The sequence below is a fragment of the Ursus arctos genome, chromosome X (assembly GCF_023065955.2).
Source record: "Ursus arctos isolate Adak ecotype North America chromosome X, UrsArc2.0, whole genome shotgun sequence".
NCBI classification, from domain to species: domain Eukaryota; kingdom Metazoa; phylum Chordata; class Mammalia; order Carnivora; family Ursidae; genus Ursus; species Ursus arctos.
Genome location: NC_079873.1, coordinates 116,649,323 through 116,675,775, shown reverse-complemented (window position 1 = coordinate 116,675,775; position 26,453 = coordinate 116,649,323). Strand labels below are relative to the sequence as shown.

General features: G+C 41.2%; 1 protein-coding gene across 1 annotated transcript in view; it reads left to right on the top strand.

Moving 5' to 3' along the window:
* LOC113241874 (transmembrane 9 superfamily member 2-like) overlaps positions 1-26,453 on the top strand; it is a 71,399-nt gene that overhangs the window by 16,008 nt on the left and 28,938 nt on the right. Inside the window, exons 6-10 of the mRNA XM_057314808.1 lie at positions 4,661-4,788; positions 9,957-10,068; positions 22,010-22,089; positions 25,039-25,147; positions 25,800-25,932. Coding sequence (XP_057170791.1) covers positions 4,661-4,788; positions 9,957-10,068; positions 22,010-22,089; positions 25,039-25,147; positions 25,800-25,932 — 562 coding nt within the window. The remainder of the gene's footprint in view (positions 1-4,660; positions 4,789-9,956; positions 10,069-22,009; positions 22,090-25,038; positions 25,148-25,799; positions 25,933-26,453) is intronic.

The following is a 26,453-nucleotide window of genomic DNA, read 5'->3' as shown; positions in this document are numbered from 1 at the left end:
CTTGGTCTCCTCAATTCCGGGAGACTGCAGGGCTCTGCTTGGGTACCCTTTCCTTGCACCACAGCCTGGAAATTCTCCCTGGGAAGTAAGCTTGCAGCAATAGCAGAGCTCACCTTATTTGTTGCCTTTCTCCTGGTGATCAGTCTCTTTTTTTAAAAAAAAGATTTATTTATTCATTTGAGAGAGAGAGCAGAAAGAGAGAGAGGAGGGGCAGAGGGAAAGGGAGAGAGAATCCCAAGCGGACTCCCCACTGAGTACGGAGCCCAATTTGGGGCTCGATCCCGGGACCCCGAGATCATGATGTGAGCAGAAATCAAGAGTTACCCAGGTGCCCCAGTGATCAGTCTCTTAAAGTGCTTTGTTGTCTGAGGTCTAAAAAATGTTGTCTTCATATATTTTTCCCATTTTTTTGGTTATTTAAAGTGAAAGGATACATCTGGTCTTGCATTATTATCGTGTCAGGAGGAGGAAGTCCAACTCCTTTGCTTTTTTTTTTTTTTGCCTACATTCCCTTGGTGTAACTTTGCCTGTCCCTTCTTAACTTTTCAGAACCTCTTTGTTTTAGATGTATCTCTTTATACAACATATTGTTGAATTTGTATACAACAAATTGTTGAATTTGAATTTGTGCTATCTTCTGAAAGCCCTTTTCCTCTTAATAGGTGAGTTAAGCCCATTTACAATTACTGATATGACATTTGGTCTCACTTCTGTTATTTTATGCTTTATTATTTTTATATTCCACATTTTATTGATTCTAAAACTCATATTTTCCCATGCTTTAACATTTATGAAATCAGGATATGTCCCTTTCAGATGATGGCTTGTCAAAGTTTAATTGACAATGTTTTTTCTTAGCCGCACATAAAATCATGTTTTTAAAAAACATTTATTTGAGAGAGATAGAGAGAGAGAGAGAGAATGTGGGGGGGGGGAGGGGCAGAAGGAGAGAGCTCCAAGCAGATTCTACGCTGAGCATGGAGCCCCCAACACGAGGCTCGATCCCACGATCCAAGCTGAAACCAAGAGTCAGATGTTTAACTGACTGTGCCACCCAGGTGCCCCTCAAATAATGTTTTAGAATTGGTGGCATTTTAGATTCTATGAAATGAAATCTTTAGATTTCACCTCTTTCTTTAGAGGGTCTCATGCAACTTCATGATTATGTGTGTAGTTATAGATTTTTGTTTTGCTTTGTTTCTAATCTTCTTTGTAATTTTTGGAGTTTCTTGTATTGGTGCCTCTTACCAGTTCTGGAATTTTCAGCCATTGTCAGATACTTTCTTATTTCCTTTTCAGACTCCAATTAAAGCTGTGTTAAATGTTTTTATTTTCTCTTCCATGCCTCTTAACCTCCCTTCTGTATTTTCCTTTTTTTTTTTTTCTGTGCTGTGTTCTGGCCTATCTCCTAGTCTGTAAATTTTCTTCTTCACTTGTTTCTTCTCTTATTTTTTTAAAAAGATTTTATTCATTTATTTGACGGAGAGAGAGAGCACAAGCAGGGGGAGTGGAGCCAGAGGGAGAGGGAGAAGCAGGGCTTCTCAGGGCTCAGCAGGGAGTCCAATGTGGGGCTCGATCCCAGGACCCTGAGATCATGACCTGAGCTGAAGGCAGACGCTTAACCCGCTGAGCCACCCAGGTGCCCTTGTTTCTTCTTTTATAAACATAGGCACTGAGGGCATGTTTTGTGATGAGCATTGGGTGTTGTACGTAAGAGATGAATCACTAGATTCTACTCCTGAAACCAATATTGCCCTGTGTGTTAACTAACTAGACTTCAAATAAAACTTGAAAAAAAAAGAAAACAAATTTGCTAAGTCACTATTTTATATTTTTCTATTTCACGCACATGCTGTCATGCTTGTATTTTACTTCTTTAAAGTATAGTAATTGTAGTTACTTTTAAATCCACTTCTGATGGGGTGAGCCAAAACCAAGAGTCAGACAAATGACTGAATCACCCAGGAGCCCCTAAAAAGATTTTATTTTTAAGTCCTCTCTACACCCAACATGGGGCTTGAACTTACAACCCCAAGATTGAGAGTCACGTGCTGTACCAACTGAGCCAGCCAGGCGCCCCAGAGTGGTACATTTTATACAACTGATGAACCTACATTGACACCCAATGTCTGTAGTTTCCATTAGGGTTTACTTTTGGTGTTGTACATTCTATGTTCGTGTTGCTTTTATGAAGGTATTTGTTATATTTACCATTTGTAGTTTTCAGCTGGAGATTTAGCCCAAATTGGATTGGAATTGGAAATCTAGTTGAAGTTTTCAAGCACAATTTTAACATCTAGTGGGAAGGAAACTAACATTTAATGATCTCCTTATTCTGTGCCAGGTGCCATGCCGGTTCTTTCTCTGTAATTTCTCACTTCATCCACTTAACAATTCTATGCAGTAAGTGATGGTATCCCCATTTTAAGTAAACTAAGGCCAAGAAAGACTGATGTACAAAAGATTATATGTGGCAAAATCTGAAGTGCATCCCAGTGGTTTTTTTTTAAAGATTTTATTTATTTATTCATGAGAGACAGAGGCAGAGGGAGAAGCAGGCTCCCTGTGGAACTCGATTCCAGGACTCCAGGATCATGACCCGAGCCAAAGGCAGATGTTTCACCAGCTGAGCCACCCAGGCGCCCCATCCCAATGTTTTTTGGTTCAAATTCTGTTCTCTCTGCAACGTACGAAACTACCTCTTGTATTATTTCAGCTCCTGTAGGATGTTAGCTCTTAGGGCATAGTTAAGAAGAAGTGCCTGGCACATAATAGATGTTCAAAAATATTTGCTGAATGAATGAATGAATGAATAAATGAATGAATGAAGCTAAGTTCCTAGCCTTGTGATCTACTGGGGAACACAACTGACTAGGGGTTGTAAACATGGAAATACACTGACTACAATTTGATGTGGTCCGTGAGTGGCTGAGATCTGAGCTGAGTGCTATGAGAGCACAGAATAAAGAATTCTTTGTAGTCATTTAGCTGGTTACCAGTAGAGGCTGTGGCGGCAGATGAGTCTGGAGAGACAAGTAGGATACAGATCCTTCAGGGCCTTGTTACCACTTTACCTCTCATATTGGGTACTTTATGCCCAAGACTGGTTGAGCTGCTTTTCATGGGTTGGTTTAATCCTCACAGCACCCGTGAAGAGAAGTGCTGTTATGATCTCTACATCATAGGCGTGGAAACTGAGACACTGAGAGGCTAAGCGACTTGGTCACACAGGCTAGTATATGCCATACCTTAGCTTCCAACCTAGACAGTTTGACTATGGAGAGCACGTCCTTAACCACAACGCTGGGCTGCTTCTATTGGTATATATCATGGACGCCCAATACCAGCACATGGTATACTCCGTACTAGGACATGCAAATCTGCTAGCTACGTTTTATTTCTCTATATGGTTACACCATATTTCATTTAACTGTGTTGATAGACAGTCTTGGTGGTTTCTAGTCCTTTGCAATTATGGACAGCCCTGCAGCGAGCAGTATTTACTCTCCACTGCAAGCTGACTGTGATAGTCCCCCGTAAGATCACTCTTCCCCTCTTCTCTATTATCATTGTACTAAAGGATCTCTAAAATTCCTCCGGGACCATCACCCTCAATTCTAGGATTTGCAGAGCCGTAATTCTTAATCTAGGCATCCTGCATGCTGTAGATTACTCAATATGGTAATTGACAAGATTCAGTTGGATTCATTTTCTGAAGATTGAAGGGCCTGGGCAATGTAATAGCTAATATTTATTGAAGGCTTCCTATGCCAAGCACTGCACTAAATACTTTACATACATTATTCTATTTCATCCTCAACCATTCTATGAGCAATCCTATTATAGTCCCCATTTTTTTTTTAGTTAAAAAGATATTTTTATAAGTAATCTCGACACCCAACCTGGGGCTCAAACTCATGACCCCGAGATCAGGAGTTACATGCTGTACCAAATGGGCTAGCAAGGTGCCCCTATTGTTCCCAGTTTTAAAAAGAGGAATCTGAGGCTCAAAGAGGTTAAATGACTTCTCTGTGGTCATATAGCTAGTAAATGCTGTCTAATTTCAACGCTTATATTGCAAAGCCCTTTATTTGCTGGGGCTGCGCTAAAAATGCAATACAAAATGGGTAGCTTAAAACAACAGAAGTTTGAGGCGCTTGAGTGGCTCAGTCAGTTAAGCGTCTGACTTTGGCTCAGGTCACAATCTCAGGGTCCTGGGATCGAGCCCCACTTTGGGCTCCCTGCTCAGTGGGGAGTCTGCTTGAGGTTCTCTCTCTCCCTCTGCCCCCCATGTTCTCTCTCTTTCTCTGAAATAAATAAATCTTAAAAAAAAACCCAACAAATTTATTGTCTCATAGTTCTGGAGGCTAGAAGTCCAAGATCAAGGTGTAGGCAGCATTGGTTCCTTCTGAGGGTTCTGAGGGAGAACTGGTGGTTGCCAGAGGGGAGGGGGATGGAGGATGGGGAAAATAGGTGAAGGGGGGATTAAGAAGTACAAACTGCCAGTTATAAAATAAATAAGTTATGAAGATGAAAAGCATAGGGAACATAGCCAATAATATTATAGTGGATCTCATTTTTAATTCCATGGTCAGATTTTATATTTTTTAGTTTCTGGGAAAAGTTCAAACTTCTTTAAAATTTCCGTGTCTTTTTGCAGCCTGAATTCAACAAAAGTAATACTTTCTACCTCTTCAACCACGTTGATATTATTATTACATATCACAAGAAAAGTGAAAGAAATTGGGGTATTGCAAGATTGGTTGCTGCTAGACTTGACCCCCAAAGGTAATTCTAGAATATCTTTTTAATTAGCTCCCTTAATTTAAAAATTAATTCATAATGTAGAAGTTCTCAACTAGAACTTTCATTTTTAGGATACACGTGTAAGGTAACCTTAGATATACAGTTTGAAAAAAATCAAACAGGCAATTTATTCCCTTCTACCTATAATTAGCATTTGAATACCATGTAAGTTGAGGAAGAACCGACAGATCTGGGAGGGAATAGACTTATTGAGGACATCCTAACTCTCTTCTTGCTGCCATGTGACCAAGAGCTTAGATTTAGATTAGTGTTTCTTCAGAGTGCAGGTCTATTACTGGAGTCTGTTAGGCAGATATCAGCTGAATATAAGGAAGAATCTACTAACGATTAGAGTTCTCCAACAAGTACTTTATCCCTGGACGTTTATAGAAAGAGCCTGGATGACCCAGGTGTTAGAGAATTCATAGTTAGGCATCCAGCTGGTCCCTAGTAAGTAAGTGCTTAATGAATTGTAAAGGACAATCAGCACTATGGAAGAGACGAGACAGGTGACCTTGAATGTTCCGACTAAGATCCTCCGAAACTATAGGATAAATTAGAACTTTCAACTAAGACAGAGAAGGGAATACAGCACACAATGTATAAAATCATGGTCCATTATGGGCAAAATATTATGAAACCTGAAATACTAAGATGGAGGAAGGAAGTTATCCCTTGAAACTTCTGGGAGTATATTAAGGGAGGTCCACGTGGTATAGTTTTCTGAAACAGAACAAGCACTTAGGAAATTTGGACTGTAGTCTCATCTCTCCTGGTTCCATTTTGTAAGTCAACCCAAAGTTTGTAGAAATGGATCAGACTTCATTGTTTTTAAGGCCACCACCCTATTTGACTTCAGCCAAGGTTGTTCCGTCTGGCACAGATGATTTCCAAAGAGAAAGAAGAGTTAGAGACTGTATTGTGCCAAGCTTTTGACCACTGGGTAGGTTAACTTGATCTGTCATAGGCTTAATTTCCTCATCTGTGAAAGGAGAGGATGAATTAGGAATTTTTAATATGGTCCCTGATATATCAAACTCTGGAAATTTTTATTGGTATGTATTTTTCTGGGTAAAAGGGCCTATAGATTTCATTAAACAGACCCCAAATGGTGAGGAACTTTGGTACTTTCCAACTCAGGTTTATCTCAGTGGAAGGATAGTCTTTGGAAATTAATGTCTATGGTAGAAATTTTGAAGATTATTTATTGTCACAAGGTGTTGCAGGTGGGAAATACAAGAAGAATTAAAGGGATCAGGGCATATTTGTGAACAACAGGGAATAAACATAGCCACCAGGAGAGGCCAGGAAGTACTAATCATTGTCAAGGGCAATCACCCATGCTTTTTTTTTTTTTTTTTTTTTTTTGGTGTTTGTCACTTCTGATATCTGGCAGTAGAATGTTGGGAGGATGGACTGTGAGGTCTAACTCAGGATGGCTGCTCGTATTCGAAGTCATTGGGTAGTAAACGTATAAAGTGTGATCATCCAGGAAGTTAGTCCCATCTTTATGAAAATCAAACCTAATGCTTTACGGTTATATCTCATATTGTCAGACCCAGAGTAAAAAAGCCAAGAAAATAATTTTTTAGACTTATATTTATTCTGCACGGCTCCTAGTAACAGTTTATGTACGCACGCAATAAAACTTTTATCTAATCGTTGTAAAGGTCATTTATACTTGAGAACAAGGACAGTGCTATAAATCATTTTGTTAGAATTAGGCAGTCTGCTCAAGGTCCTAAGAAGTGAGTTAGGCCTAATGGTATTCTAGGCCTACAGTCTTGCGTTTTCTATTAGGGACTGTACCCGGCTAATTTCCCTGACGGTTACCATAGTTGATCATTTCTTTTTCCTAAAATTACTTGCTTCATTTGGCTTTTGGATTACCATACTTCACTGATTTTCTCCTGTCTCACTGGTTGCTTATCAGTCTTTTCATTTCTCTGATATCTTCATATTGGAGGGCCTCAGGACTGAGTCTTTGAACTTTTTTTCTTCTTTATATATACTTAAACATTGGTAATCTTATCCTATCTCATGGCATTAGATCCTACAATGACTCTTAGATCTGTAAACTTGTATATCTAGCTGTCTACTTGACATGACCACGTGGATATCTAATAGGCATTTGAAATTTTTAAAAAAATATTTATTTGAGAAAGAGGAGAGCACACAAGTGGTGGGGGGAGGGGCAGAGGGAGAGGGAGAAGCAGGCTCCCTTCCCAGGGCTGGACCCTAAGACCCTGAGATCATGACCTGAGCCAAAGTCAGATGCTTAACCCACTGAGTCACCCAGGCGCCCTGACATTTGAGATTTAATATGACCAAACATGAACTTGTAATCTTCCCTCCAACCTGTTTTTCCTGTTGTCTTCTCCATCTCAGCAAATGGCAACTACATCCTTCCAATTGCTCAGGCCCCCAGACCGTGGCAGCACCTTTGACTCCTCTTTATCATTTTTCACTCATACCCCGTATCTATCCCAATCCTTTGGCAGACCATGGGACTCTATTCCCAAAATACATTCAGGATCCACCCCTTCTCATCACCTCCACCGCTATCATCTGGTCCAAGACATCATTCCATCTCACCTGACTGATGGCAACACCCTCGCCGGTCTCCCTCTCCTTGTCTTCCAGCAGTCTGTTCTCAATACAGCATGCAGAGCATTCCTTTTGAAATGTCAGCTCATGTCAATCCTCTGCTCAGAATCTTCCAGTGAATTCCCATGTCACTTAGAGCCAAGGCCCAAGTTTTGAAAATGGCCTAGAAGGCCTTATGCAACCCGTATGTAAGGCCAGTGGTTTAAAATAGGGCTTTTACATTGATTGGAGAACTTAATACACTTTTTGCTGCATGAGCTCTCTCATATGAAATGCAGGTATTTCCTGTGCTGGGTTCAAGGCCCATACTTACATAGTAAACCTTGATATGTGTTATCATTTGGTGATGTAATGTTTTTCTATAGATGTTTTTATTGGTAGCCTTAACAGTGATCATTTCTTTAGTTCATAGCTGTTTTATTTTATTTTTAATTTTTAATTTTATTTAATTTTATTTTTTTTAAAGATTTTATTTATTTATTTGACAGAGAGAGAGGGAACACAAGCAGGGGCAGTGGGAGAGGAAGAAGCAGGCTTCCCGCTGAGCAGGGAGCCCGGTGCAGAGCTCAGTCCCAGGACCCTGGGATCAAGACCTGAGCCGAAGGCAGATGCTTAACCACTGAGCCACCCAGGCGCCCCTATTTTTTATTTTTTAATTTTTTTAAAAAGTAGGTTCCACACCTAGTGTGGAGCCCAACTTGGGGCTTGAACTCACGACTCTGAGATCAAGACCTGAGCCGAGATCAAGAGTCAGACACTTAACTTATTGAGCCACCCAGGTACCCCAATTCATAGCTGTTTTAAAATACATTTTGGCTTTAAATAGAATTCACCCTACAAATACTTAGTATGGGCATATCATATGCCAGAAACTAGGGTTACAAAAATGAATAGGAAGAGGGGCACGCCAGTAACCCCTGCAATTGTGAGTGAGTGGTTTTATTGTGCATGTACATGTAGAAATAACCATCCCATAATGATTGCGTATTATCCCTTACGCAGAAACCAAGGGATAAGTTGTATGTTGAGTAAATAATTCAAAAGGGAAGCACCACTGTTTCTCCTTTCGATTTTTCTTTTTTCTTTTCTTTCTTTTTTTTTTTTTTAAGATTTTATTTACTTATTTGACAGAGAGAGAGAGACAGCCAACGAGAGAGGGAACACAAGCAGGGGGAGTGGGTGAGGAAGAAGCAGGCTCCCAGCCGAGCAGGGAGCCCAATGCGGGGCTCAATCCCAGAACCCTGGGATCACGCCCTGGGCCAAAGGCAGACGCTTAACGACTGAGCCAGCCAGGCGCCCCTCGATTTTTCTCTCTCCCCTTTACTCCTCTTTTATTTTTCAAGTAAAATTACAGTCTCTATTCCTGACCAGGCAGTTGTTAGCTTCAACAGCCCTGTTTAGTTTCACACTTCTTTAGGTTTTCTTTCCATTTTCTATTTTTTATAATCATCTTTTTCAAATACAAAAGGTTTGCATAGATTATGTCCTTGCTACCTTTCATCACTAAGCGTGGCATTTCACACACAGTAGGCCCTCAGATCTCTGTCTGCTCATAAATATGATTTGTTTCACCTATTTGGTTTTCTAAGCCTATAGCTAAGATTACAAGATAGGTTGTTTAATATAGTGGAGAGGGATGAGATGAAAAATGAGAAATAAAGCCATTTGCTAATAGAAGGACTTTAAGAAATCTATCCACAGCCAAAGAGAAGGTTCTTTTTTTTTTTTTGAGATTTTATTTTTAAGTCATCTCTACATCCAACATGGAGCTTGAGCTTACAACTCTGAGATCAAGAGTTGCACGCTCTGCTGACTGAGCCAGCCAGGTGCCCTATGAGAAGGTTCTTAGGTACGTGTTTTCCCCTGCTATCCAAAAGTAGAGTGTTCCTATGAAAGCTTTTGGAAGCTGAAATGCCAAAGTGTAGAAGCAATTGCCATTAATTTATATGGAAAAATTTGTGAGCCTTCCCAGACCCCCCAAATCACCTCTCTTAGGCTTTGCTGATACCCGAAGACACATCTTACAAAGTAAACCGAGATAAAGCACAGATGCTCACAGACACATCAAAGCGTTGGCGGCTTGGTGTGAAAATGCTGTGTAGTTTCCGGGGCAGGGGCTGGGTGGTGCCACTCCCGCTGCTGCGGTGCGAGCTGCCTTTATGATGGCTCCCTGCCAAAGCGATGCTGAATCCTCTTTTTGATTTTTCGTAAAAGTGAAAATCGTCTTCGCCTTTCTTTCAGTTAGTTCGTGAAAGCAGGTACTAATGTAGGTCTTTTGTTAAAGCGAAGTGGCATAAAGTGAGCTTCGGGAAAGCGGGGGTAACTGTGTTGCATTTTGGGGCAATATATTGAGTCTCATTTGAGCGTTAGGGACATTTAGAAGCGAAAGTATTTTAAGTCATAGTTTTAAATATGAAATATAACGGAAGGCATATTTTTTCAGTCTGCTACTGTTACATGCCTGTATAGCCACGAACTGGAAATTTACAGTGGCAGTTTGGCATAAAAATTCCTTTCCCTTCCTTTCCCCTCTCTTTTCTTAGCTATAAGCATTCAGATGAAAACCACCTAACTTGCAGTGGACCTCCTATGGAAATTGCCAGAGAACATACAGAGAATTTGAGTGTAACCTACACTTACTCCGTGAGATTTGAAGTAAGTATTCCATGACATCATTTTACTTTTGTTCCAAATCAAGTATATAAATACCAGATACTTCATTAATAGTAAAGCCTTAATTTTCATCATCTAAGTTTTATAACACAGCTAAGAGCCCAGGAAATTAGGTAAGTTCTTTATATTAAAACCAGTCAGAGGACAATCGTGAAAGGAATTCTGTATTAAATCTCCCACATTTCAGGTACTGTGTCAGATAACTTACTTTCTCTTATTTTATGTGGAGGTTTGAATGAAGTATGTGGGAAAGCAGAGGGGTGTCGCCTGGGGTTGGCAGGCTGGCAGGCTGCCCAAGTAGGACCTTAAAAGAAGAGTATGTTGTGGAAGAGAGAGAGTATCATTCAGTGAAAAGAGCATCCTTTAAAAAAAAAAAAGGACATTTTATTTATTTGAGAGAGAGAAAGGGGAGGCAGGGGCAGAGGGAGAGAAAGAGTCTCAAGCAGACCCCGAGCTGAGTGCAGAGCCTGATGTGGGGGCTCAATCCCACGACCCTGAGATCATGACCTGAGCCCAAATCAAGAGTCAGATGCTTAACCAACTGAGCCACTCAGGCGCCCCATAAAGAACATCCTTATCAGGCTCAGACTGACCTGTGGTTCAAATTGAGGCTTGGCCACTTACTAGAGGTGTGAGCTTAGGTAAGTCATGCGATCTCAGGCTCGATTTTTTTTTCTTATGTCATTTCATCCTCATTTTCAGAATATGTAAAGACCTTAGCATGACACACAGTAGGTCCCCAACATATGGCATTCATTATTGTTTCTACAGCTTTCATTTTTCTTTTGTAAGTAGCTGTTTTTATGAAGTGGTATGTATTTTGGGAAGCTAGGTAAATATACACACTGACTATTAACATTCTGGTGAATAACCTATCAGCTCTCTGATGCCCATGTTTCCCAAAGGTTTTTCTGGAAACTCATTGCTTCATGTTTGTTTGTTTATTTATTTAAAGATTTTATTTATTTACTGGACAGAGAGAGACACAGAGAGGGAACACCAGCAGGGGGAGTGGGAGAGGGAGAAGCAGGCTTCCTGCTGAGCAGGGATCCCGATGCGGGGCTCAATCCCAGGACCCTGGTATCACGAGTTGAGCCAAAGGCGGACACTTAACGACTGAGCCAGCCAGGAATCCCTGTTTTATTTATTTTTGCTTTGTATTTTCACAAGTGTTATGTGAAAAAGGGATTCTATGATGAGGTTACTTTGGATAATGCTAAATTAAACAATGTTAAAACAATGACATCAAGAGTACTCATTATGTTAAAAGCACTGTGAATTTTCAGAAGATGATTATGATACATGGCAGTTTGTAGATTATGGTAGGACTCATGGGTTATAATGTTCTATAGAGTATACAAGGGACACACTGCATGTGGTACCAAAAATATGCAATTTTATGCAAATGAGATATTACATGTGCTGTTTTCACTTCATGTGTATGTCATGGACATCTTTCTATGTCAATAAACATAGAGTCACATCCTTCTTTTTACTTACTACTTAGTACATTTATTTTTAAAAGTTTTAAAATAATTTATTTAATTGTTTGAGAGAGAGAGGCAGGCAGAGGGAGAGGGAGGAGCAGACTCCTGGCTGAGCAGGGAGCCTGACATGAGGCTCGATCCCAGGACCCTGAGATCATGCCCTGAGTTGAAGGCAGACACTTCACTGATTGAGCCACCCAGGTGCCCCATTTAAAAATTTTTTTTAAAGATTTATTTTTATTTTAGAGAGAGGTAGGGTCGGGAGGGGCAGGGGAGAGGGAGAAAGAGTCTCAAGCAGACTCAGTGCTGAGCACAGAGCCCCAGGTGGGGCTTGATCCCATGACCCTGAGATCATGACCTGAGCTGAAATCAAGAGTTGGACGCTTAACCAACTGTGCCACCTAGACACCCCCTACTACACAGTGTGTAGGCCATAGTTGATTTACTTAGTGTACGACTGATAAGAATGACCCACATGTCTAATTTTTAATCACTATAAACAATGCTTTAATGAACATTCTTACTTTTTTTCTTGTGTGATTATCTCCCAAAGTTAAATCCCAGCAGTAGGATTATTTCCGTAAAAGGCTGTACATATTTGGTAACACATTGCTGAATTCTTGTCCAGACAAGTTGCTGGGCCTGAGGATCTGTTGTTGCCTCACACACACAGCAGTTCTAGGTTTTTGTCATTTTTTAAAAATCTTGCTTCAGAATTTTAATTCTGTGAGTATACCAAAGGAAGATTGAGTCATATTAAGCAAACTCCTAAGGATCCAATGTATAAACCGGAATACCAATTTATTAATTTACATGGAGAAATAGAAATGCCTAGCAGACCACACCATTCATGTTAGCTGTTTAGCACATCTGCCTGTTAAAATAATATGTGAGAAAGCGAATATAAATAGAACAGAATAAATAGAAAGTTTCTTGGTGAGCATAGGACCCCAGAGCAAAGGGAAATGGCTATGAAAAGATGATATTCATGGCACTCTAGAGCTCTGCTTGCCCATGGACCAAATGTTTATATTCATGGGTTAGGGACTCAGCCCTGGACAGTATTAGAGGTACTTCACCAAAAGATTAACTTTGGGGCTTTCCTTTTATAAAGAAAACCTTTTACGACTATATCTAGATCTACACATTTCTCTTTTTAGTTTTTTTTAAAGACTGTATCTCATATTTTTTATTCTGCTTTGATCATACTTGTTTTTGTATAAAAGGCTTATTTCTTAAAGCTTTAGATGTGCTCTCTTGAGACCAAACCCTAATCACATTATTTGGGATTAGGTCTCAAATTTCTTCAAATATTTACAAATTGTGCTCAGTTTGTGTCATTTCTATAGATGGCCTGACAGCCATTACAACACGATTTTTTCCTAATCTCATTCTGAAAGCAATTTCGAGTTGGGGATGCCTTGCTTTTGTCCCTATGTAGTCCCTATGTGGTTATATCCATTTTATAAAAGAGGATCCTGAAGCCCAGCAAGATGAAGTAATTTTCTCAGGATCATAGCTGGCAGGAGGTGGAAGTGATATTCAAACTCAGGTCTGCCTGGCCCCCGGACTCACAGCTTTTCTACTCTACCATTCTGGCTTGCTATATGAAAGGGCTGTTATATTTTCTGTCCATGGAGTTACTGTAAAGAAAATGAGAAACGTTTTTGTTGGAAATGTGTGTGTACTTTGAATCATCCAGCTAGAGGTCAGGATTACTTGATCCTACATCCTGCAGTTCACCCAAAGTGCAATTGGTAAAAACAGGCAATTTACTAGTCCAGTAAGTATAGTTCAGTCAGCCGCCTGATCTGCGGGTGAGATGCAGGAGTGTAATCTGGGGGAAGGAGTGAAATACACCCCAAAGAAATTAAAATAAGCTTTCCTCAGTGATGGAGAATATTATTAAGAGTGTAAGCTACTATCAGAAGTTGATCAAAGAACTGAAGCCCTTCTACATATTTTTATCTCTTATTCATTTAAATGTAGGGGGGAGGCGCCTGGCTGGCTCAGTCGGTAGAACAGGCGACTCTTAATCTCAGGGTTGTGAGTTCAAGCCCCACATAGGGTGTGGAACCTATTTAAAAATTTTTTTAAAAAAAATTAAATGTAGGCACTTCCCTGTTTACGGTAAAAGCCAAGGGAGAACCCGTCTAAATTAAAGTTGAGATTCATACCAGGAGCCTACAATGGTATGGTGCTAGTGGACTGTCCGCCCGTCAGGAAGCAACCGTGGCTATGCGAAGCCGAAGTACAAGTTCGGATGTAGCTATACCAAACGGGGGGGGGGGGTTTGGGGAATCGCCTTATTCGGGGTTAGGGCTCCACCCCTTGTTTCTTAACAGGTCTCCATCCTGGAAGCTCTTCCAGAGGAGGGAATTATCTCCCTCTCCCGCTGAAGCTCATTTAGGGTGCTTAGAAGGCCCTCGGCTTCAAGAAGTGGCACGATGGAAAAAACCAGACATGTCCGAGTTTGAATTTACGAGCTGTGTGACCTTGGGCAGGGTACTCGGCGCCTCTTTTTTCCTAATCCGTAAAATGGTCATAAAATCGTTACCTCCGGTGATCACTATCAGGGATATGTGAGCTAACATAGACCGCTAAGCACGGGGCCTAGCCTGGAGTAGACACACAACGTTTCTTTCTTGCGGGTATAGGAGCATGTGATTCATGTGGCTCACACCACGGTAGCTCATACCACACCTCGATCTGAGCACCAGAACGTTGCTGTTGTAGGTGGGGGAGGGTGTCAGGAAGAGTGGCATTGTATAGCTCTGGCGCTGTTCATTTTATTGTCTTTAGTTGAAAAAGGCTTTTTTTTTTTTTAACCCAATGATAATGAGACACATCAATATTTCCCAAAGTGCATTCCCTAGAACACTAGTCCAACAAGTTTGGAAAATGCTACTTTCTACTACTTCCTTTCTTAGCTTCATAAAGCACATTAGTAAAATATTAAAATTCTCCTAGGGTGCCTGGGTGGCTCGGTCAGTTAAGCGTCCGGCTTCGGCTCAGGTCATGATCTCAGGGTCCTGGGATTGAGTCTTGCTTCGGGCTCCTTGCTCAGCGGGGAGTCTGCTTCTCCCTCTGCCTCTCCCCCTCCTCCTGCTCGTGCTCTGGCTCATTCTCTCTCTCTCTCTCAAATAAATAAATATAATCTTTATTTTAAAAAGTCTCCTAATAGAGAAACCTTTTGACTGAGTCTAACCCAGCATTTTACAGCTATAATTGGCTCTGGAGAATTCTTCTGGAGTACAATTTATGTTGCATCGTGGATGTCACTTTGGGTGTCCCAAGTGTACATGCTTGTTGCATCTTGGAGTAGCTCACAAAATCTTATTGAACCTATGACACAGCTTGAACTTTCAGTGGACAAATAAGGAACAAAGCTTCATACATTGCTAACTGTAATATAAAATAAACTGCATTATGGCTTATGAAGGATTTTGTCAACTCACTGGGTTGACATCATCATTTGTGGAAATGCTCCAGTGGTCATGACTATTTGAAGTGGAAATTGAGTTTGGATTTGAAAACCACTCTTTTTCACCCTCCAGTTAAATAATCAATTCAGGTCAATGTTATCAATGGATGTTAAAATTGGAGGTGAATGAGTATTGAGGAAACTGGTTACTCTCACCCCGCAGATGACTTGTTAATTGCAGAGGGGAAAATATAAAACTGAGCGGGTGGGTGAGGAAGTAAGTGCGCACGAGTTCATACCAGTACCTCGGACTGTAACTCAGTACTGCAGTGTTCGGTCTAGCCCTCTCCCCTTGCTCGTTAGTAACTTCTTTCTCTGACACTGAGAAACCTGGCCTCTATCGTCTACACTATGTTGACTTACTTGTTCAACCGTAGCATACACGTAGTGTCAGCACTGATAAGCCGTACCCCTGTGAGAGACACATTAACTAGGATGCCGTTTTTTGGTATAGCACTTGTTTTGGTAAAGAAATACCTTATGTTCTTTTATCTTGTACCAAGTCTTTGAAATCCAGCATATGTGTTACACTTACAACTCATCTCACTCAGGACCAGCCACATTTCAGGTGCTGAATAGCCTTAGGTGACTAGGGGCCGCCATCTTGGTAAAGATCTAGACCTCCACATTTCCTGGGAGTTTCCCCTTTGGTCTGTGCTTCCACATGTTTTCCCCCTTTTTGCTGCTCCTCGCTCCCAGGACAGAAGATCCCACCAGGTCCTGTGACATGGATGGATTCCAGGCCCTTGGTTGGGTGAACTACACTGTCTCCCCCTCGTACAGAGTGCGGAAGCCTTCCATGTACCTCTGGCCCACAAAGTCATTCTTGGGGTCTGCAGGGGAGGGGTACACACAATCCTAACACGGGGATGGGGCCAGGGGGACATGGACAGGAAGCCAAACTTGATGCACGTGTCAAGCCACTTACAGATGTCAGTGCCACGCAGCAGCTGGGACTCCTCAGCCACCTGGGCTGTGACCTCCCTCCTCCTGGCCTTCCTCCTTCACCTTAGACCTCCTTGTACCTCCTCTACAGCCACCTGCAAGCTGCTGTTGGGAAGCAGAGCCCGTGGTCGCCGGCTGAGACTGTGGGCCTGAGCCCCTGCTCAGGCAGCTACTAGCTACAGAAAGGTCCAGAGGCAATATACTTTTTAGTTTAAAAAATTCTGTCTTTTTGTTTTTTTAGTGAAGCATCGTGTGCACTTTATGTTTTCAGAAAAGGATTCATGTTCCCAAATGGGTATAAAGTTGGGAGTTTATATAGCAAATTTGTTCAGAAGTTACTGAAGGATGGGTCGTAAAGATTAACATCCGAGTGAAGACCTTTTATTCATCCATTTATATGACAAATATTTATCGAGTGCCTATTATAGGCCTGGCATGGGAATTTTTATAAAGTACTTGCTTTAACTTCATTTCTCACAATAGTCCTCTGAAAGCAGGTACTATTTTAAATCTCCATTTTATAGAAAATAAAACCGAGAGTGAGAGAGGGAAAGTCACTTGCCCAAGGTCACAACTGTAAAGGATTATAAACCAAGATTAGTTTGACTAGAGAGTCCAGGCTCTTAATGCAGCCTCTAAAATACACGGTGTGACTTTAAAATGGGAAGGAATGACGATGGGTGAATTGTCCAAGACGGCTTTATAAGAGAGGGGCCTTGAGCTGGGCTTCTAAGGATGCTGTGTGTGATTTGGATAGAAGGGACAGAGGTGTGTGAGGCATTATGGGAAGGCCAATGGACTGAATTAAGAGACCCGGATTTTAGGAATTTGGAGAGCTGAGGTAGGGCTTTCTGGGTAAGGTTGTACATGGTGTCTGTGGGGAACAGCAAACAAGTGTCCAATTGAAACAAAATTGTTTTCATTTGCTTATCTGTTCATCAAAGGACATTAAATGCACTTTATGTGCCAGGCGTTAGGTGGTGGTCTGTAAAGGCCAAAAAGATTCAGTCTAACACTCTAGACTTTAATCGTTTATATAGTATTGGTAGAAAGGTTAGAAACAACCACAAGGGCCAGATTTTGAATGGACTTAAGTGCCAGGCTAAGGTATTTCTATTCCCAATACTTTTATTTCAGAAACTTATTGTTTTTATACCACCAACCAAATGTTTTTTTGGTTTCTTTCTAACCCCAATACTTTTAGCTATGTATGTGACTTATATAAGCTTTATTTGTGGGCTAGCCTGGGACCCTAGCCACATTTATAGCATTGCTCTTTTTCCTCCAAAATATATTCTTGATTTGTAGGGTGCATGGGCCACTACCTGATTTGAGAAGCGGGAAGTTTTGGTATTTTGGCGCTCTCTTGCCTCAAACTCATACTGTGACCTTGAGCAAGTTCATTTTCCTCTCTGGACTTCAGTTTCCCCATAATAAAATGAGAGAGTTGAAACGGATCAACAGTTCTCAACCCTATCACACTGATGTCCTCTTTTATTTATTTATCTATTTAAAAGATTTTATTTATTTGAGAGATAGCACCTGTGCTCGTGTTTGGAGGAGGTGGTTTGGGGGGGTGGGAGGGGGGAAGCAGACTCTGCTCTGAGCTCGGAGCCCCACATGGGGGCTCAATCCCACAACCCTGAGATCGTGAGCCGAGCCGAAACCGAGAGTCAGACACGCTCAACCGACTGAGCCGCCTAGGCGCCCCTGATGTCCTATTTTCATAGCAAATGTTTTTGTAGTCTCCCTTTGCTACTGTGAATTCATATTTACAGATACAGATGATTAAACCTGTCTATACAAGTAGTTTCAGTAAACATCAGCATAACACCCTAACTACAATATAAAATAAACAAAAAGAAAATAACTTCTAATAAAATAACGTGTAGTTCAGTATATATTTCAGCCCCTGTCAGATGTGTGCACCGATGTGTATAATCACTGTAAATGTGACAGCTGTGGATGCAGATGAAGAAGAGAACATTGTACACAGGTAGCTCGAGTGCGCCGTGTTTCCAAATGACGGCATGATTTTCAGAAATGCTGATCAGTTTTGGTCAAGTTTCAAACGAGGGGCGCCCGGCTGGCTCAGTCGGTAGAACATGCCACTCTCGATCTTGGGCTTGTGAGCTCGAGCCCCATGTTGGGCAGAGAGATTACCTGAAAAAAGAAAAACTGTAAAAAAAAAAAAAGTTTCAAGGGGCACCTGGGTGGCTCAGTGGGTTAAGCGGCTGCCTTCGGCTCAGGTCATGGTCTCAGGGGCCTGGGATCCAGCCCCGCATCGGGCTCCCTGCTCAGTGGGGAGCCTGCTTCTCCCTCTCCTTCTGCCTGCCGATCCCCCTGCTTGTGCTTTCGCTCTGTCAAATAAAAAGAAAAAAAAAGTTTCAAATCGAACATAGTACTGTTTTCCCTCAATTTACATGGTAGTTGCAGTCCTTGAAAAAGTCAATGTATATGAAAAACGTGTAAAAATATTTTATCTGTAAAATGGGATTAGAATCTAGGCACGGATCATAATTTTTAAAAAATGTTACTTATTTTTCAAGATTTTATTTATTTGTGACAGACAAAGCATGAGCAGGGGGAGGGGCAGAGGGAGAAGCAGGCTCCTGCTGAGCAGAGAGACCCATGCGGCACTCGAACCCAGGACCCTGAGATCATGACTTGAGCTGAAGGCAGACACTTAACCGACTGAGCCACCCAGGCGCCCCACAGATCTTAATCCTGAGCAGTCTTTCCGTCGCGCCACATAGGATGGCTCATTTGTTAAGTTTTTCTCAGTTCGTTGCTGTGCTGGTCTCCCAGGGCCCCTGTGCGAGGTCGCGCATTCTATGCTGCGAACACCCGGAGCATCCCTACATATTTTCATTCTGTCCCCTAGGGGGTGCTGCTCCCCATGTTGAAAACATCTGGACTAGAGGAAGCCCTGGCTGGCTGCCCATTTGATTCTCCCAGCCCCTGCCTGAATATTTATTGAGTGAGATCCATCGTGGGACACTGTCAGGACTCAAGAAGTCCTGTGTGTGTTTCTACCTTTGCTTCTCATGCCTCCAGTATGAACATTAAGGACTTGCTCACCTCATATGGTCTTAGGAGAATTGCTATGTCTTAGAAAAGACTGAAACTCTGGCATGGAAAGAAGCAGACTAATTCCTTAGTTTTCAGTGGATTAAGGAAATAGGTTCCACCACTTAGTTATCTGTCTGCATTTGTCATTTTGTTCTCAAATGTGCCTTAGGATTTTTAAAAATAGTTTCTTATTTCCTTAGGGAAGAGTAATATGTGTTATGGTCTGTTATTTCCAGCAGATGGCAATGTTTGGTGCAAAAACTGTTAGGTTTGCCAACTGCAGATTTTTCTGGACTCTCTTTGTATTTAAAATCCAAACTTCAGGATGCATATGTGAAAGTATCTCTCCTTTTTGAAAGACTTGCTATGAGTTAACTTGCTTAAGGCAATGGATAGGCTGGTAAAGAAGATGTCTGTAATTCCAATTTTTACAAATTAAATCACATTTTACTATGGAAACAATATTTTAATAGAATGGCTAAGATACATGCTTTTATGCAATGAATATTTATCCCTTGATTTGTCTATAAATTCTTATTTCCTTATAGGTTTTATTTTATTTTTATTTTCTTAAAGATTTTATTCGTTTGACAGAGAGAGCACAAGTAGGGGGAGTGGCAGGCAGAGGGAGAGGGAGAAGCAGCCCCCCCCCCCGGGGGGGGGAGCAGGGAGCCTGATGCAGAGCTTGATCCCAGGACCCTGAAATCATGATCTGAGCCAAAGGCTTAACCGACCGAGCCACCCAGGCGCCCCTTCTTATAGGTTTTAAATAATAATTTATTTTGAAACAGTTTCGGATTACAGAAAGATTGCCAGAACACTACAAAGAACTCCCGTAATCCTTTTCATCAGATGCCCCAATTGTTACCCTTTTTCCCATGTGCTGCATTGTTTACCCTTCTCTTGTGTCCATCAGCATTAGTGTTTCTCTGAATCTTAGAAGAGCTAGGTGTCCCATCACCCCTAAACCCTCCAGAGTCTTTACCCTGAACAAGATCCCTTTCCTACTAGCATAGCCTATCCCTCCATAGAACTCTCCAAATCAGGAATCTGCATTGGTATCACATGACCATCCGGTCCACATCCATCCGTTCGCATGTCGCCACCTGGCCAACAATGTCACTTTTCCCCTTTGTGGTTTGAGATCCTACCTGGGAGTATGTGTTGTTTCGTTTGTGAGCTCCAGTCCAGACTGGTTCTTCTGTCTTTCTTGGTCTTTCACGTCCTTGACATGTTTGTGGAGTAAAGACTTTACAATCTGCAGGATGACCATTAATCTGGGTCTGATGATTCATGGCAGAGATTACGTGGCACAAGTGATGCTGCTCGTTACGAGGCCCGTGATGTCAATCAACCTGCCTCATCACTGGTGATGGTAACCAAGATCTCCTGGTCATCAGGTTTTAACTAAAATCCACCGTAGAATTAGAACCCAATTAAAATCTATCATTTGAATTTTTTAAATTTTTATTTAAGTAGGCTCCATACCCAATGTGGGGCTCGAACTCGCAACCCTGAGATCAAGCGTCGCATGCATGTTCTACCAACTGAACCAGCCAGGTGCCTCTTGGGTTTTTTTTTTTTTTTAAAGCAGTACATATTAGGGGCACTTGACAGGCTCAGTCAGTAGAACATGCAGTTCTTGATCTCACGGTCGTGAGTTCAAGCCCCATGTTGGGTGTGAAGGCTACTTGTAAAAAGAAAAGAAAAAAAAAAGCAGTGCACATTGAGTTTCTCCATACTCTAACTTTAAACTTCAGAAAAAAACACCTAACAAACACCTACTTTTATTTTATTTTGTTTTTTATTTAAATTCAAGTAATTAACATATAATGTATTATTGGTTTCAGAGGTAGAGGTCAGTGATTCATCAGTCTTATATAACACCCAGTGCTCATTCTATCACCTGCCCTCCTTAATGCCCATCACCCCGTTAGCCCACCCCTTTCCCTCCAGCAACCCTCAGTTTGTTTCCTAGAGTTAAGAGTCTCTTATGGTTTGTCTCCCTCTCTGATTTTGTCTTACAAACACCCAATTTTAAATAAGTAATTTCAAACATTACTTGGTCAATTTGTACCAGCATTTTCCTTTCGCTAAGACTGTATTATTGATCTGAGGGGTGATTACTCTGAATTAATGGTGTAAGTGTTTATGGGGGTTACCAGTTAAGATCTTCATCCACTGCGGCTATTTTGCAAGAAAGCTACTGACGGTTTGAGTTTGATCACGCATCAGCAGAAACAGCGTGACTGGTAACTATATTTTCTTGTGGTTTATTCAGTATTGAAAATTACAATATTTGAAAACAAAACATCTTTTATAAACTTGTTGCTACTACATCTCAAAATACTTAACATATAAAAACGTAGGGGTGCCTGGCTGGCTCAGTCAGAAGAGCATGGGACTTGATCTCGGGGTTGTGAGTTTGAGCCCCACGTTGGGTGTAGAGATGACTTTTTAAGCAAATAAATAGATAGTCCGTTTTATTTTTCAAATTTTATTTATTTGAGAGAGAGAGAACACACACAGGTAAGGGGAGGGGCAGAGGGACAAGCAGACTCCCTGCTGAGTGTAGAGCCCATCTCAGGGTTCGATCCCAGGACCCTGAGATCATGACCTGAGCCGAAGTCAGAAGCTTAATTGACTGAGCCACTCAGGCGCCCCTAGATAGTCTGTTTTTTAAAAAAAGGTTGCTACCTCTGGTGAACAGCAGCAAGCTAAAATTACTTTCTTCCTAGTGCCTTCCTGAAATGAAGAAGAATATCAGTTAATAAAAATTAAATAAAAATGCCAGGGTACATCTCATTATTCCATGAAGTTAGTAGTAAAGAAATGGAGAAAGCACATGCAGAATAACTTTCTGTCTGTTTTAGGATTATAACCAGCAAAAGGTCAGTGTAAGTTTGGTCATATAATTGTGTATTTTTGTTTTTAGGAAAACAAAAGCATCAAGTGGGCATCTAGATGGGATTACATTTTGGAGTCCATGCCTCATACCAACATTCAGTGGTTTAGGTAAGTACTTTAGTTTTATTTTTTTATTTTTCAGTTTATTTATTTTTTTTTAGTAATCTCTACCCGCAGTGTGGGGCTTGAACTCATGACCCCGAGATCAAGAGTCACGTGCTCTTCCAACTGAGCCAGCCAGGCGCCCCTACGTAAGTATACTTTATGAAACAAAGAATACCTAGCTTAAGGGGGGGGAATGTAAATATATATTTGTATTATATATACATATTTGTATATTTTTAAAGGTTTTATTTATTTTAGAGGGAGAGCGGGAGCAGGGGGAGGGGCAAAGGGAGAGGGAGAGAGAGAGAATGTTAAGCAGACTCCCCACTGAGCATGGAGCCCCATGCAGGGCTCCATCCCAGAACCTCGAGATCATGACCTGAGCCCAAATCAAGAGTCGGAGGCTTAACTGACTGAGCCACCCAGGCGTCCCTGTACATATATATTTTTAAAAATTATTTTGTTACCAGAGATGATCTTGAGTGACATTTTTTCTTAGTCTGTGTCTAGTTTCCCCTCTCCATCCCCCCCCACATACCCAAAGAAAAAGTAAAAAAGGAAGATGTGTCTTAAATATACAGACGTTTATGCTGAAGGGAAAGAGCAGCTTGAGATGTCAGAGGGACTACGCTTCTTGCAAAGAATACTGAGGTGGGAAGTGGACAGGGGATGACAGCAGAAGTGGACAGGACACAAGAGATTAAAGGAAAACAGAATAGAGACTTGTGTTTGTGGGTTCAGAAAGTCTGAGTGAACCGGAGAGTGGGCAAAGCAGTAACCAGCTGGGGTGGAGAAAAGTTGGGATGTCTCAAAGACTGGGAAGAGGGCCAGGAAGAAGGCGAAGGGATGAGAAACCAAAACTCTTCAAGGGGATGTTCCCTCAGCAGGTCAGATAACGGAGAGGACTGTGTGGAGATACGATCAGGGAGTGAAGGGCCGCTCATTCCCCTGGTGTTCTTGCCAGTCCTTGTTGGGCGGCCGGGTACTCTGCTGGGTTCTGAGACAGTGTGAAGGAGGCACACGGGCTTCTGCTCCCATGAAGCTTACTACGTTCTAGTGGATTCAGGGGGAGGTGCTGGATTCCTCAGGAGTCGTCAACAGGGCCAGACCACAGCATTAGAAGTTTCAACCTGAGACGGAGGGCTGGACCAGCTGACAACGTGATGGTTAGGCCAAGTACTGAGGGAGGGGCAGGGTGTTAGCTCAATTTGGGGTGGAAGAAGACTATAAAAGTAAAAATGAAAGTAAGGAAAGGTGTGATTCTGAGTATGGTCTTTTGAGGTGATGATTTTCCTTATATTACCATTGCCTTTAAAGTGAGAAGAGCGGGGCACCTGGGTGGTGCAGTTGGTGAGTGTCTGACCCTTGGTTGTGGCTCAGGTCATGATCTCAGGGTCATGAGATCGAGCCCTGCATTGGGCTCCATACTCAGTGGGAGTCTGCTGGAGATTCTCTCTCTCCTTCTCCCTCTGCCCTTACCCCTTGCATGCATTCTCTCTCTCTCTCTCTCTAGATAAATGAATCTTAAAAAAAAAGTGAGAATAGCATCCCCCACTCCTATTTTTCTAGACTTGTTCCTTCTTCTATTCCTGCTCTCCCTCCTCCTTCTCTTCTTCATTATTATGATCGTATCATAGCTTTTCCACAGAGTTTTGTTTGGGCAACTGTCCAGGTCCCATTTTGTTACACCCCCAGCAGTCTCTTCAGATAAAATTTGTGTAAATGGTTTCTCCAAAGGAATTGTGAAAGCAAAGGGCCTCTGGATACACTGTGGGGGTTAATCTCTAGTAGTAGTGATATTTATAGTGTAATGAGGAATGTACTTTAGTTTCTGTCATGAGCTGATTTACTCACGACATTTAACAGACCCTTCGACATCAATCATCTTTTTAAAAATTTTCAATTGAAGTCTAGTTGACATACAATATTATTAGTTTCAGGTGTACAGCATAGCGATTTGACAATCCTGTACTTTGCAAGATGCTTATCATGATAGGTGTAGTTACCATCTGTCACCATATACAGTTATTACAGTATTATTAACTATATTCCCTGTTCTGTACTTTTCATCCCCAGGGCTGGCTGACTGGCTTATTTATTTATTTATTTATTTATTTATTATTTATTTATATCAGAAAGGCTAGTTGACACACAATGTTACACTAGTTTCAGGTGTACAACGTGGTGATTCAGCAAGTCTATACGTTCTGCCGTGCTCCCCACAAGTGTGGCTGCCATCTGTCCCCATACAGCGCCATTACAGTACCACTGACTATATTCCCTATGCTGTGCCTCTCATCCCTTGACTTACTCATTCCATAAACTGGAAGCCTGCACCTCCCACTCCCCTTCACCTGCTTTGCCCATTCCCCCCACCACCTCCCCTCTGGCAGCCACAGACATCAATCATCTTATTGGCATCTTTCTAAAACAGTGCTGGACTTTTCATAGGTTCTGGTGAAACTTTGTTGACGGGTCTGGGTTTGGCTGGGTGGTGGCATGCCACAGGTACTGGTTTTGATTTGGGGATAATTTTTAAGTTTTAGTTTTAGTAACAGTAAGAGCTGGTAGGTAAGTTGTCCATGGGGTCATTACCCTGAAACTCGTAGAATGATAAAAAGACTACAACCTTGGCCTATCAGCTAAGAAGTCAGTCAGCCATTAGTTCAATCTTGACTCCTGAACTTTCGTACTCAGTTGCTTGCTCTGGAACTGAGTTTCTGTTACTTCTCCTTGCTTCTTTTTGGGAATGTACTCTTAAAAAAAATTCTAAAATCACCTTAAGAATAGTGTTGCTTCTATTGCTTTATTTGATCTAAGCTTCACCTTGGAAAACTGATGAACATAATGATAATTTGCATGTCTGTCTTTTATACGTACACACATTTTCTTTTCATTGTTCAAATAAGGAACTTGAGATTTAACTTCTCTTTTCTTCCTTAAATTTTCTAGTATTATGAATTCCTTTGTTATCGTGCTGTTCTTGTCTGGGATGGTGGCTATGATTCTATTAAGAACTCTCCATAAGGATATTATCAGATATAATCAGGCGAGTTTTTCTGTAAGTAAAAACGCACATATTTGATTCAGCACGTATTTGAATGCCTACGCTGCCCAGTTGTCAATGTTATATTTGTACTTGGAGTATGTAATACCTTGAATACAGCATATTTTCAAGGTCTAGTTGTTTTGCCTATTATACCAAATCAGAAATTATGGAGTTGTGTAGATTTTTAAAAAGTACAAGTAAGCTTATTAGAGAAGGATTTGTTATCCACTCTGGTTCTATTCCTTTTTATATGTTTCTGAACTTTCAGAATATTATTATTTAAGGTTTTCATTCATTTGGAGCATGAGATAAATATACCAAACATTGCAAAATGCTATCATTTAGGTTAAATTTAGTTTTATCCCATTTATGCTGTTTTGACTCATAATCATTTGCATATTGGTAAATTTTAAATATCTATAAAATTGGTTGAATTCCTTCCGTATGTGAAATCATTTTGCTTTCTTCATGAAATTAAACCAGGTGTGTGCCCTCTTACTCGAGTAAGGGAGCGACACACCTTCCAGAGACCTGCTGTATCCAAAATGAGCTATTGGTTGCCAGTTAATCTATTTTTAGAGGGAAATTCATTTTCATCTAACTTTCAGAGTTTAGGTAACTTTCTGTCATAGCGTGTGTTTACCAAAGACTTTCTCATATGCAGGAAGAGATCCAGGAGGACTTCGGTTGGAAGCTGGTTCATGGGGATGTGTTCAGACCTCCAAGGAATAGAATGCTGCTGTCAGCTTTCCTGGGTCAAGGAATACAAGTTTTGATTATGACGTTTATTACCTTGTGTGAGTAGGCCCAGATCAATAAGTGTCATCTTAAACACTCTTAGTCAACTCCTGACGTATGTTACATTTTGACCCATGTGCACGCAAGGACTTTGAAAATACCCTGAAGTTTAAGAAAATGTATGTTTTATAGCACTTACATTTCCATCTTCTCAAATTAAGGGTAGGGGTCTGAATATGTTCCTACGTCAGGGACCTTTCATGGCTTTTTCAGTTCTGAAAAATTTATTGTAATGTCCAATACACATATTCGTCGCTTTGCAAAATAGATGCTTTCTTGAAAACTAGCATGTGGGTAGAAGCATATTTAACGTGGACTAAGGGAATTCATAATTAACAACTAGCATTTTGAAATGCTATGGCCGGCCGAGGTGCTGGTCTTTAAATGTATAAACACAATGGCATCTTCAGTAGTCTTACAATGACTGATAAACCCTGGCTGCCTTCTTCTATAAAGTAAAAATGGAGCTTGTCAGGTTTTGATAGCCAGAGTGGTGATTTTCATAAACAAGCTATTGGAA